The 14320-nt window shown below is 37.9% G+C and overlaps 1 protein-coding gene across 1 annotated transcript in view; it reads right to left on the bottom strand.

Annotated features, from left to right (window-relative positions):
- Positions 1-14320, bottom strand: part of LOC141562618 (vomeronasal type-2 receptor 26-like) — a 79946-nt gene that overhangs the window by 13611 nt on the left and 52015 nt on the right. Inside the window, exons 4-5 of the mRNA XM_074302620.1 lie at positions 12173-12336; positions 7395-7686 (exon numbers count right to left, since the gene is read on the bottom strand). Coding sequence (XP_074158721.1) covers positions 7395-7686; positions 12173-12336 — 456 coding nt within the window. The remainder of the gene's footprint in view (positions 1-7394; positions 7687-12172; positions 12337-14320) is intronic.

The raw sequence follows: 14320 nt of genomic DNA, 5'->3' as shown, positions 1-14320 counted from the left end.
CTCCTCCACAAGTCTGAGAGGTAAACCATCCCATGTTCCTCCAATTTATTTATGATTTCGTTCTTTATGCCTAAATCTTGGACCCATTTTGATCTAATCTTAGTATGTGGTGTTAAATGTGGGTCCATGCCTAGTTTCTGCCATACTAATTTCCAGTTTTCCCAGCAGTTTTTGTCAAATAATGAATTCTTATCCCAAAATTTGGGATCTTTGGGTTTGTCAAAGATTAGATTGCTATTTTTATTCACTATCTTGTCCTGTGAACCTAACCTATGCCACTGATCAACTAGTCTATTTCTTAGCCAATACCAAATGGTTTTGGTGACTGTTGCTTTATAATATAGCTTTAAATCAGGTACACTTAGACCACCTTCCTCTGACTTTTTTTTCATTAGTTCCCTTGCAATTCTCGACCTTTTATTCTTCCATATGAATTTTGTTGTTATTTTTTCTAGGTCATTAAAATAGTTTCTTGGGAGTCTGATTGGTATAGCACTAAATAAATAGATTAATTTGGGGAGTATTGTCATCTTTATTATATTCGCTCGGCCTATCCAAGAACATTGAATGTCTTTCCAATTATTTAAATCTGACTTTATTTTTGTGGCAAGTGTTTTGTAATTTTGCTCATATAATTCCTGACTCTCCTTTGGTAGATATATTCCCAAATATTTGATACTATCGACTGTTATTTTGAATGGAATTTCTCTTTGTATCTCTTGCTGTTGGATTTTGTTGGTAATGTATAAAAATCCTGAGGATTTATGTGGATTTATTTTGTATCCTGCGACTTTGCTAAAATTCTGAATTATTTCTAATAGCTTTTTAGCAGAGTCTTTGGGGTTCTCTAAGTATACCATCATGTCATCTGCAAAAAGTGACAATTTGATTTCTTCATTTCCTACTCTAATTCCTTGGATCTCTTTCTCGGCTCTTATTGCCAAGGCTAGAGTTTCTAGTACTATATTGAATAGTAATGGTGATAGTGGGCAACCTTGTTTCACTCCTGATCTTACAGGGAAAGGTTCTAGTTTATCACCATTACATATGATGTTTACTGAAGGTTTTAAATATATGCTCCTTATTATTTTAAGGAATAGTCCATTTATTCCTATACTCTCAAGCGTTTTTAGTAGGAATGGATGTTGGATTTTATCAAATGCCTTTTCTGCATCTATTGAGATGATCATATGGTTTTTATTAATTTGATTATTAATATGGTCAATTATACTAATAGTTTTCCTAATATTAAACCAGCCTGCATTCCTGGTATAAATCCCACTTGGTCATAGTGTATTATCCTGGGGATGATTTTCTGAAGTCTATTTGCTAATATCTTATTTAAGATTTTAGCATCAATATTCATTAAGGAAATTGGTCTATAGTTTTCTTTCTCAGTTTTCGATCTACCTGGTTTAGGTATCAGTACCATGTCTGTGTCATAGAAGGAATTTGGTAGGACTCCTTCAATCCCTATTTTTTCAAATAGTTTACATAGCATTGGAGTTAGTTGTTCTTTAAATGTTTGGTAGAATTCACCTGTAAATCCATCTGGTCCTGGGGACTTTTTCTTAGGAAGTTGGTTAATAGCTTGGTCTATTTCTTTTTCTGAGATGGGACTATTTAGACTACTTACTTCTTCCTCTGTTAATCTGGGCAAGCTATATTTTTGAAGGTATTCTTCCATTTCATTTAAGTTATCGAATTTATCGGCATAAAGTTGAGCAAAGTAGCTCCTAACTATTGTTCTAATTTCCTCTTCATTAGTGGTGAGTTCACCCTTTTCATTTTCAAGACTATCAATTTGCTTTTTCTCTTTCCTTTTTTTAATAAGGTTTACTAAGGGTTTGTCTATTTTGTTGGTTTTTTCATAAAACCAACTCTTAGTTTTATTAATTAATTCAATAGTTTTTTTACTTTCAATTTTATTAATCTCACCTTTTATTTTTTGAATTTCAAGTTTTGTGTTTGTCTGGGGGTTTTTAATTTGTTCCTTTTCTAGCAATTTTAGTTGTAAACCCAATTCGTTGGCCCTCTCTTTCTCTATTTTATGCAGGTAGGCCTGTAGAGATATAAAACTTCCCCTAATTACTGCTTTGGCTGTATCCCACACATTTTGGTATGATGTCTCATTATTGTCATTTTCTTGGGTGAAGTTATTAATTATGTCTATGATTTGCTGTTTTACCCAATCATTCTTTAGTATAAGATTATTTAGTTTCCAATTATTTTTTGGTCTATTTTCCCCTGGCTTTTTATTAAATGTTATTTTGATTGCATTATGGTCTGAAAAGGATGCATTTACTATTTCTGCCTTACTGCATTTGATTTTGAGGTTTTTATGCCCTAGTATATGATCAATTTTTGTATAGGTTCCATGAACTGCTGAGAAGAAAGTATATTCCTTTCTGTCTCCATTTAGCTTTCGCCAAAGATCTATCATATCAAACTTTTCTAGTATTCTATTTACCTCTTTGACTTCTTTCTTATTTATTTTGTGGTTTGATTTATCTAATTCTGAGAGTGCAAGGTTGAGATCTCCCGCTATTATAGTTTTGCTATCTATTTCCTCTTGCAGCTCTCTTAATTTCTCTTTTAAGAATTTAGATGCCGCACCACTTGGTGCATACATGTTTAATACTGATACTGCTTCACTATTGATGCTTCCCTTTAGCAGGATATAATGCCCTTCCTTATCTCTTTTAATTAGATCAATTTTTGTTTTTGCTTGATCTGAAATGAGGATGGCTACTCCTGCTTTTTTGGTTTTGCCTGAAGCATAATAGATTCTGCTCCACCCTTTTACTTTTAGTTTGAATGTCTCATCCTGTTTCAGGTGTGTTTCTTGTAAACAACATATAGTAGGATTCTGACTTTTAATCCAGTCTGCTAACTGCTTCCTCTTTATGAGGCAGTTTGCCCCATTCACATTTATGGTTAGAAGGACTAATTCTGTATTGCTTGCCATCCTATTAACCCCTGCTTATGCTTTTCCCCTTTCTTTCCCTTTTACCCTCCTATCCAGTATTAAATTGGTAAACACCACTTGCTTTTCACAGCCCTCCCTTTTTAGGATCCCTCCCCCACCTTAAAGATCCTCCCCTTATTTTACCCCTTTTCCGCGAAATTACTGTATTCCCTTCCCCTTAGCTTACTCCTTCCCTTTCACTTTTCAATGAAGTGGAAGAAGTTTCACCATAAATCGAATATGTCTATTGATACACGCTATGTTCATCTCCCTCCTTTCTTTCTCTCAGATATAATAGGTTACCTTTGCCTCTTCATGAGATGTAGTACCACCACTTTATACTTTTTTATGATATAATCTCCTTTCCACCTCTAGTTTCTAAGACAAATTGTATATATGTTCTTTACATATTTTTTTGACAGAAGTATAGTTCTCAAGATTTCTTTTTACCTTTTTTAGAAGTCTCTTGAGTTCTGTATTTGAAGATCAAACCTCTTATGTAGGTCTGGTTTTTTCATCAAAAATAGATGGAATTCATTTATTTCGTTAAATGTCCATCTTCTTCCCTGGAAAACGATGCTCATTCTTGCTGGGTAAGTTATTCTTGGCTGCATACCAAGTTCCTTAGCCTTTTGGAATATCATGTTCCAGGCCCTGCGTTCTTTTAATGTGGATGCTGCTAGATCCTGTGTTATCCTTATTGTGGATCCTCCATATCTGAATTGTTTTTTTCTAGCAGCTTCCAATATCTTTTCCTTTGTCTGATGGTTCTTGAACTTGGCCACTATATTTCTTGGCGTTTTGATTTTAGGGTCCCTTTCAGTAGGTGATCGATGAATTTTCTCAATGTCTATTTTACCCTCTGTTTCCAAAACGTCTGGGCAGTTCTCTTTGATAATTTCCTCGAAAATGGTGTCCAAGCTCTTTTTTTCCTCCCATTTTTCAGGGAGTCCGATTATTCTCAAATTGTCTCTCCTGGATCTGTTTTCCAGGTCTGTTGTCTTTCTGGTAAGGTACTTGACAGTCTTTTCAATTGTTTCATTTCTCTGGTTTTGCTTGACTCCCTCTTGGTTTCTCCTTGAGTTATTCATTTCTACTTGTTCCAGTCTAATTTTCAATGATGTATTTTCTTCACTCACTTTTTTTATATCTCTTTGTAATTGTCCAATTGAGTTTTTATCTTCTATGGAATTTTTTTCCATTTTATCCATTTTATTTTTTAGAGAGCTGATTTCTTTTTCCAGCTCTCTAATCCTGTTTTCCTTGGAGTTGTTTACCTTTTCCAGCTCACTAATCCTGTTTTCCTTGGAGTTGTTTACCTTTTCCAGCTCACTAATCTTGTTTCTCAATGATTTGATTTCTTTATCCATTTTGTCTTTGAATGCATGGGATGACTTCTCCAGGCTCTCTTGCCAAGCTTCCCTTTCCTTTTCCCATTTCTCTTCCAGCTCTCTTGTGAGAGCCTTTTTGATTTCCTCTATGAGGTTCTTTTGTATTGAGGAGCAGCTTATATCTCTCCCAGGGGATACATCTGGGGACATTCTGTTCCTAGGCTCCTCAGCATTTGAAGTCTGCTCCCTCTCCACACAGAAGCTGTCAATGGTTAGAGCCCTTTTGAATTTTTTGTTCATTTTGTCAGAGTAGGAATCAAAGAAAACAAACTGACAAGAGAAACAATTGGTCTCTTTTGCGGGGGATAGGGCTGGATGTTATTAATGGGCTTCCTTTACAGACTGGGGGTAGGGCAGCAGAGAGCCACTAACAGAACAGCAATGACTGTATTGAGTCTGCGCTCTGAGGCTCTGAGAACACACGGAGTCAGTCCAGGTGGGGGTTGGGGGTGGCCGGGCTCTGAGAGACGCTGGCTTTCTGGGGTTTTAATCTTCACCTCCGGTGTTTACACCCTCTCTGCTGCTCCTGGCTTGCTGCCAAGACGGAGCATCTACACTGGGGCAAAAGCCCTTTCGCAGAAACGGCAGAGATCACACCCCTCCCCCTCAGGTCTGAGCTGTGTGAGCTGCCTGTCTTGCTCTGGTTGTCTGCCCTCAGTCTGCGCCCAGTCTGATTGACCCTCCCCCGAACAAACACAGACCTTTTCTGGCGACTTTCAAGGATGTCTTCTCTTGGTGATAATTTGTGGATTTCTTTCTGGGTCAAGCATTAAGTCAGAGGCTTGTCATGAAGTAAGTTCTGAGAGAAAACGAGGAGCTCAAGCAGCTGTCTGCCTCCACGCCGCCATCTTAGCCGGAAGTCACCATTACCATAATCTTTGGCAAGAAAATTGATCTCATTGACAAAAAACAGATATTCATAGACTTCATTAGAGGGCTGATAAAAAAAATAAAAATAAAATTCAAATCATGTATGATAAATATTGTTTTAGATCTGAGGGCTGAATATATACCCACACATTACAGTAGAAAAGAATTTGCCCATTTGGCTAAGGAGACTTATTCAACTTATCCTGCCATGTTCTCTCTGATCAGGATCAAAGAAAAATAATCCCAGATGTGACAGGTTGCCTCTTCTCTAGATCAGACTTCCTGCTATTATATTATCTGGCAACAAAGATGCTTAGATGAACCCTTTCTCATGATTCCCTCAATCAGACAGTTCAGTCATGTTTCCACAAGGACATCTAGGGTTAATTCCTATGCTCTTTGAGCTTATAAATTTTTGTTTTTACTATTCTCCAAGTATATGGTCAGGACTTGTAATATTCTCTCTAAAATGTAATCTTTTCTGTTGAGGTTTTCTTGGGATCTCTGGAAGCAGCCTTCATTTCAGTTCAGTAATGACCATACAAGTAGCCAGTAGTTAAAGCCAAATCCTTTATTGTCTCCTTCAAAGACTTGTCTCCTTCACTTGGGGTTGGGCTAGTTTTTCTGGAGGCCTTCTGGATCTTGGTTTCAGTGGAGAAGCGGAGAGCCTGCTACCACTTCTCTGTCTTCCCTTGTTCTGATTCTGGTTGAGTTTGTCAGAGCTTATATGGTCTCTTATCGAAGGTGTGAATCTTATAGAACTGTAGTAAGAACTAAGTACATGTACCGAACTAGAGAACTGTTAAGCACCATGCTAAATAACCAGTCACTATCAATTCCACTGACTTAGCAAATTGTTTCAAGTTCTGGCCCATAACGAGGACTATTTATAATTTCAGTGTTAGTGACAAAACAAAGATCCCAATTGGTTTTTCTCCAAGGGCCTTAAATATTGAATCTGAAATAATGAATATTAAAGAAATTATAGTTAAATAATATTAGGTTAAATCAGAAGAGCTTTAAAATAAGGAATGTGGATATAAATGGAAAGAGGCTTCCAGTCCTTCACCTTTTCATATGCATTTTTTCATATTCAAAACTGACCTCCATTTCCTTTAAATGAAACAATCTAAATTTTCATTGTCTCTTCCATGAAATCATCCCTAATTTTCTTCTTGCTTCTGAACACACAAAACAGTCACTCATCTGACTGATAGGTGTCAATGTTCACTAAACAGCCAGCTAAAACTACAGTGCTCAGAGAAGTCTCTTTTTAGTTTTGAAAAGATGAGGTGCTTTCTGAAATGTCGTTCCTTGCACCATATATTTCTACTTTCCTTCTGTTCCCATTAATAATGTTAGTATCCTCTTTGAGAACAATGTCAGGAATATTCTCAAACTCTTGTACATTCGTAAATGTACTTATGAAGTTCTTAGGAGAGCTTCCCAGTGCTCTCCAAAACAAGCACATTATACATCATGCTCATACTCAGTTTCCTTTTATAAATCTCATCTCAATAAATTCTGGATTAATAGTAAAGGACTAAGTGATTATGAAAAATGAAGCTCATAGAATGAGATGTAAAAGACTGAAACATCATTCAACTTAAAGTCAAGAATGGGAAGATCTAATCAGTTCTCTTCCTCCAGTGAATTGTGTAGTTTTGAGTAAACACTTTAACTTCTCTAATCATTGTTGAACTTATCTGTATAATGGGCAAAGATAACTAGTTTTGCTTTCAGATCCTTTATTGGGTTGAAAGCTAAATGGTGTCTTGGCTTACAATATGGTTGATATTCCAGGAGTTGTTCAATATTCCTGATGATGAGGACAACGGCTTTGTTCAGTCACTAGAGAGCTAAACAGATCTAAGAAAACCTAGATTAATTAGTATCACAGTCAATCATTAGCCGCATGATAACAATTTAACTTTTCTCAATCACATTCTCCACTGTAAATGGGAGTTATAAAAATATCTTCATAATGAGTTTGTTGTGAAGATCAAAAGAAATACATTTGTAAAACATTTAAAAATTTGTAAAAGGTATTCATAAGTGCATTTGTTTTTACTACTGCTGATCCTACTACTTCTACCACCAACTACTGCTGTGACTACTAGGTTGTATAGAAGAACAAAGAGTGTATTAAGGTCTATCTCATTTACCTGGGGTAAATGGTAGCGGTCAAACAGGGTCCCCATCTGAACAGAGAGAGCTGATGTGGCTCCTCCAATGACAGCCACAATCTTTTCTCGCTCTCTGCAGTTGTAATTAGGGATGAGCTGGTCTGTTCCAGACAGCCACCACAGGTAGTTCTGCAAGGTCCTTTCTTCACTGGAATAGGAGTTGTATGCACGGTATCCCAAGGAAATGTTGGGCAACAGATTGGGATTCCCATTAATCTCATTCAGAGTGAAGACAGGCATGAAGAGTTGCTGGTAATTTTTTTCAATAGTTCTGGTGAATTAATGGTATATGTTACAGAACATTAAAACAACCTTCACACAGAATTCATTTCAGAAGAGGGACTTTCCCAACATTTAGTCAAAACTAAGGACTGCAATAGCTGTTTAGCTCCTTCCATTTGAATTCAAACTAGCCTCTATCCATACACATTGTTCCAAGACTCTTTTCTTTTTGTAATTTCTTAAAGGGCGAGGACTATTGGTTTCATGTCCTCAGGTAACTCTGCTTGCATGAGCCATTCACTCATTCCACAAGAAAACATGGATAATTGTTAACTCTAGAAGCCTTTGAGTATAATGGGAGGGAGAAATAAGGTACTGTGACATTATACTCCCTTATATTCAATTTCCATCTGAATAAGAAATTTAAAAATTTCATATTAGAATTAGAAGCTCACTCAAATCTAACAGGCCTGAGCTTCCAAATTATGGGAACTTGACCGTTCCATGAACTCTGTATATTTTTGACACTAGATGCTGGGAACTAGCCATTCCTAGAGATGTTTATGCTCCAGAGAGGAGTGGCTCCCTCCCTGAGCATAGGCAATTAATAAAGAACTGTCAAGATACAGACGATATGGAACAAGTCAACTAGTGAAGCCCTCCCGTACCCTGCACCTGCACAAATGTATGTGCCAAACCCTTATATAATTTTTTGGCAAAAATCCTTCTTTGTCTGAAGACATATAAAAAGTCAGTGTCCCATATTATAACTGAGTCTCATCCATGGGGAGGATGCTTCGCCTGGAAAAATCTTTACACAATTCAAGTTGATTGAGGCTGAAATGGGAATCCCAGCCTTTTGAGTTTTTGAGGTTCCCTTGAATTGGTGATGTATTCTCTTCCTCTATCTGCTATAATTGTCATGTTGTTAATTGTTCTTATTTCTATTTGTTTTGTTGTGTAAATCTAAATTGTCTGTACCTTGTCTTATTTGATTAAAACTTTTTACTTTTACTTTTTAACTGAGCTTGAGAGTGTTATTTATAGGAGCGAATCCGAACTTTCCTTTAATATCACAATACACCATCAAATCATCATCAGTGCTGACAGGCAGCAGTCGCTCTCTTTAACCTGGCAATTAGACGCCTCCAAAGAAAATATTTGTGCTGTATACTCCCATGATTTAACCATAAAGAGAGTAGTCAGGACTCTTTTTCAGTCCACTCAACAGAATAAATTATTTGCTATCATGCTAGCTCTTACTTATTACCCAGGAGACTTAAATATAATTACTGATTCAGCCTATTCAGTAGGTGTAGTACAAAGAATTGCCACAGCCCAAATAAAATTTGCAGCCTCTAATATTTATCAGCTCTTTAAGGAACTTCAAGAGCAAGTGAGAAAATATCCAGGCAAGATCTTACATGTCCACTCATATAGTGGACTTCCAGGACCTATTTTTGATGGAAATTCAAAGGCAGATAGCCTTCTATTCATGTTAGCCAGTAGTCCTTTATTTCAGGAAGCACAAGAATCTCATTCTAAATATCATCAGGCTGCTCGAGCTTTATGTTTACAATTTGGAATAACAAGAGAGGAAGCTAGGAGCATAGTAAAAAACTGTACAGCTTGTCTTCCTTTCCACGCTCCTACACTACCTCCAGGGAAGAATCCTCATGGTTTGAGACCCAGTGAAATCTGGCAAATGGATGTGACCCACTATAAATCTTTTGGTCATCTGTCTTTCATCCACGTGGTAGTAGATACCTTTTGAGGATTCACTTTTGCAGTGCCAACAGCAAAAGAGACAGCCAGAGTGGTCACTGAATTCCTTATCCAAGCATTTGCAATTATGTGTGTGCCACAAGAAATAAAAACAGATAATGGACCTGCATATAGTTGCAAACATTTTGTGCACTTCTGTGCACAGTATAAGATATTACACATTACTGGAATACCTTTTAATCTGCAAGGTCAGGCAATAGTAGAGAGAAGAAACAGAGACATTAAGACACTCCTCCAAAAACAAAAGAAAGGGGGAGCCACAGGTAGCCCTAGGGAACTTCTAAATTTAGTTCTCTATACCATTAATTTTCTAATTTTTGACAAAGATGCATTGGCTCCAGCAGACAGGTTTTATAACCCACCAGAAGGGCAGTGTCCAGTGCGAGCAGCTCCACTGTCCTTAGATAATCACCAGGTGATGTGGAGAGATCCAGAAACTGGTGAATGGAAGGGACCAGATAGGTTAACTGCCTGGGGGAGAGGGTTTGCTTGTATTTCTTCAGCAGGAGAAGGAATCAGATGGGTGCCAACAAGTCGTATTCACCTTGTCCATCGGAGAAAGACAGAAAAAGAGAAAGACCTCAAAACAAAGGAGAAAATCTAAGAAACATCTGATACTGAAAGAGCATGGCTAATAAGAAGACTGTTAAAGAACTTTAAAAACCAGCAGGAATCATTGGATTTCCTAACACAAGATGAGACTAATGGACAATGGACTTATGGACATTTATAAATTCTCAATTTATGATTATTTGATCATGTTATTTGTTACATACTTCTAGCATGTGTTATGTTACTATGTTACTATGTTACTATGTGTTTATGTAATCTATGTTATTATGTGTAATGCCTCCCATATTGATGGATTTATGTTTCAAGGTCATGACCACCCTATGTTCTAAATCAAAAGAAAGGGGAAGATGTTAGGTTCTTACTAAGTGCTAATGAGATAGTGAGATATTTGGTTCTTACTAAGTGCTAAGTCGGTACTTGACAATTCTCTAGTTCCGGCCATGACTGGGAGTTTTACTTGTGAATTTCTGGGGAAGAGCTTGCATGCTTAGGAGGAGCAAGTTCATTGGTTGAAGTAATTTTTCCCAGAAGCCCTTGCATTATCCCATGCTCATTCTCTGGGAGGATAAAAGAGAGAAGTTAACGGCAACTGTCTGGAAACAACAGTTCTCTACAGGAAGAAGAATCTGTCTGAGAGATTTGAGTTGACACAGTAGATCTCCTCCCAGAGAGCGATCGGCAGCTTCTGGAGAAAATTACTTCAACCAATGAATTTGCTCCTCCTAAGCATGCAAGCTCTTCCCCAGAAATTCACAAGTAAAACTCCCAGTCATGGCCGGAACTAGAGAATTGTCAAGTACCGACTTAGCACTTAGTAAGAACCTAACACCAATTGTTATAAAATATTTATAATTTATGAATATTGAATCATAGAGAATTTTTATGTGTAAGTACAAAAAAAAATTATAAATAATGACATAAGGCTACAGCAAGGTTCAGAAAAGAGCTCTTATCTGCCAAAGAACCATTCAGTGAAACTCATGGTTTGTCTTCAACAAGCAGAAGACACATTAAATAGCTGATCAGCTTCTGCTCTGATGTGACAGAGGAAAATGATCCATAAATTGGTGGAGGAATCTGAATTTTTTTTGCTACAACGCAGACTTACAAAAGGTTATATTTGAGTGTTGCATTTCTATACACTGAGATCTTCAGTGTAGGATTTGCAAAGGAAGGATTTGCAAAGAGATTTGATAGTGATAATGCAAAAAACTAAGACCTATCCAGCAGCATGAAGGTCAGGATGCCTTGTCAAAATCCCAGAAAGTAAACACACACCCATCTGTCCCAGGTTTATCCAGTTAAGGAAGAGAAATTAGCTTGAGAAATTAAAAGAAGCCCCTCTCATACCACCTCAAGAAAACAGAATTCTCCAGATATCACAGAGTGGGAACGGGCATTTCACAAAGCCATTTGCAAGTCTGAGTACTTGCTAGCGCTCCATCCTGCACAATTCTGTCTTTTCCAAATAAAGTCAAATTTCCCAGCCCTCAGTTTCAGGTTCCATCAGTCCTAACACACTCAGTGCCTTTGAGATTCCCTAAGCTGGGACACACTGACTCATGACAACATTACTTCATCCAAAACGAAAAGAAAATAATGATAAATTCACTTACCCACAGGAAGGAGTAAATATAAGATCATATTTCCCACTCATAAATGAGGTGGGAGGAGTAGAATTATCCCTAACCCTAAATTTCCTAACAAGAGGTGCTCTCCTGTTGTCAGATAGGCAAAGCTAGAGAGGAGACACATCTTCCCTTCCTGTGAATGGGACAGATTTCCCCTTGCTCAGGATCTGTACCCTCAGCAAGAACTCTGTTCTAGGACAGAGAGGCAGCAGGGCCCAAGTACTTCTGCTGCTTCAGGCCATTAATCTTTCACTATTTACATGAAGTCAGGATGGCAGGGAAGGAAGGGAGATAAAAGACTGAGCCTGGTAAGGACTGAGAAACCTGGGGATTGCCTGTTTGATGGAGAAGGGGAAAGAGCAAGGAGGGGAGAGAAGTTTTCTTTTTTTAACTCTGAAGTTAAGGAGACACAATGAAAGCTGCCAAGAAGATACAAACATTAAGAGACAGGGAGAGGGGAGAGCACCCCGACTCATATTGAACAATAAGGACTTTTCTTCCATTCTCATAGTGAAAATGAGCACAGGCAGATAGAGAGACACTTACCTAGAAGCCCTACAAGCCTTGTTAGGAGGACTCTGAAACCGTTCTGCTCCTGTTACATTGCTCACTTCAGGTGAGGATAGGGGGAGAAAGAAGCCAATCTCCACATCTCCTTGGATGTAACGCATGGGTTGATCTTCATAGCAACGCTGCCCAGATCCTGGAAGCTGCAGCAGCAGAGACACAGCAAGGAAAGAAACAAGATGAGAAATGCTTCTCACGATATAGGGCCACATCCCCCTGAACAGTAACCAAAGTTTTATCTCTGAGGAAATCGAATGACTGCTCATGCTACAGCAAGTCAGCTGCTTGAGTCAGGGACTGATGCGGAACTTTTCAGCACCAGACATGACCTGTCTATCTACAGAAGCCTGGGCTGTGATCTAGAGGTCATGCTGGAGGGAACAGAGGGACATTAATCAGGTCCCTGTGCAAGACAAGGACAATGGTGCGAGATGAGTGACCATTATATACTTTCTGTCTCCCGGTACATTTATTTTTAGATAATTGTGGGGTCCATTCCTCTTATTCCATTTTTCCACGGAGAAGTCTCAGTCGCAGAAGAACTCTGGGGACCAGACTGCCTGAGGCATCTCCAGCTGAGTCCCTGCATCCAGGGAAAATCATAAGTGCAAAATTATATTTTCACCTCTCTTTCCCTTGTTTCAAATCAGGCTATATCCCAGACATGCCTTTTTTAGGAAAATAATTTTGTGACCTGACTTCAACCAATGACCTGTGATGAAGAAACCTCATGAAATATTCTGTTATAGGTTACAAGATTTATTAAATCCTTCATAAATGGCAATTTCCCTAAAAGAGTGTAAAATTGTTAGCTTTGATGCTCATCCAGTTCCCTGCACCAGGGTCCATGTGAGCCAGGTCTTATGCTCAGGGTGCAGTGTAATTCATTTTGAAGAGTCATTATAGAAAGTCCACTGCTCATAGTTTTCCTCTGCTAGTGAGTCTCACTCTTTATGTAGCATTATAACATCTAATATGTTAGAGATGAAAGGAAACTCAGAGGTTCCTCAATCCAGGATTTTGATGATAGATTTCCAGTCTCCAAGAAGTAGATTAAAGACACATGCAGGCTCATCATATTTCCCACCTGAGAAGGTTGAAATCACAGGATCTATAGATACACCTTTGTACTTTGGGCGATTGGAGCAATGACTTCTGAAGTCCCAGAGACATGTGGAGGAAATCTTTTGTGAATTCTTTTTTTTTTTTCTTTTCTGTGACTTGCCCAGGGTCACACAGCCAGGATCATGAATTCTTTACAGACAAGAAATGACTCCCAGGAGATTAGAATGACTTATCTGCCTTTACACAATATAGAGCAGAACAATGCTGAGATTTTTCCCAAAAGCTAATTCCCTTCCTACTCCCAACCACTTCCCTTAGAGAAGTTTACAGGTAGAGCTGGTCATTTCTTACAGAACAATAATATTCCATAATATTCATATACTACAATTTATTCAGCCATTCTCCAATTAATGGGCATTCACTCAGTTTCCAGTTTCTGGCCACTACAAAGAGGGCTGCCACATTCTTGCACATACAGGTCCCTTTCCCTTCTTTAAAAATCTCTTTGGGATATAAGCCCAGTAGTAATGCTACTGGATCAAAGGGTGTGCACATTTTGATAACTCTTTCAGTATAATTCCAAATTGCTCTCCAGAATGGCTGGATGTATTCACAATTCCACCATATATCAGTGTTCCTGTTTTTCCACCTCCCCTCCAACATTTCACGTTATCTTTCCCTGTCATTCTAGCCAATCTGACAGGTGTGTAGTGGTATCTCAGTGTTGTCTTAATTTGCATTTCTCTGATTAATAATGACTTGGAGTATCTTTTCATATGGCTAGAAATAGTTTCATTTCTTTGTCTGAGAATTGTCTGTTCATATCCTTTGACCATTTATCAATTGGAGAATGGCTTGATTTCTTATAAATTAGAGTCAATTCTCTATATATTTTGGAAATGAGGCCTTTATCGGAACCTTTGACTGTAAAAATGTTTTCCCAGTTTATTACTTCCCTTCTAATCTTGTCTGCATTAGTTTTGTTTGTATAAAAACTTCTCAATTTGATATAGTCAAAATTTTCTATTTTGTGATCAATAATGACTTCTAGTTCTTCTTTGG

Source organism: Sminthopsis crassicaudata, chromosome 3, assembly GCF_048593235.1.
Source record: "Sminthopsis crassicaudata isolate SCR6 chromosome 3, ASM4859323v1, whole genome shotgun sequence".
In the NCBI taxonomy this organism is placed as follows: Eukaryota; Metazoa; Chordata; class Mammalia; order Dasyuromorphia; family Dasyuridae; genus Sminthopsis; species Sminthopsis crassicaudata.
Note: the sequence above shows the minus strand (reverse complement) of the source record. Positions and strands in the feature narration are given on the sequence as shown.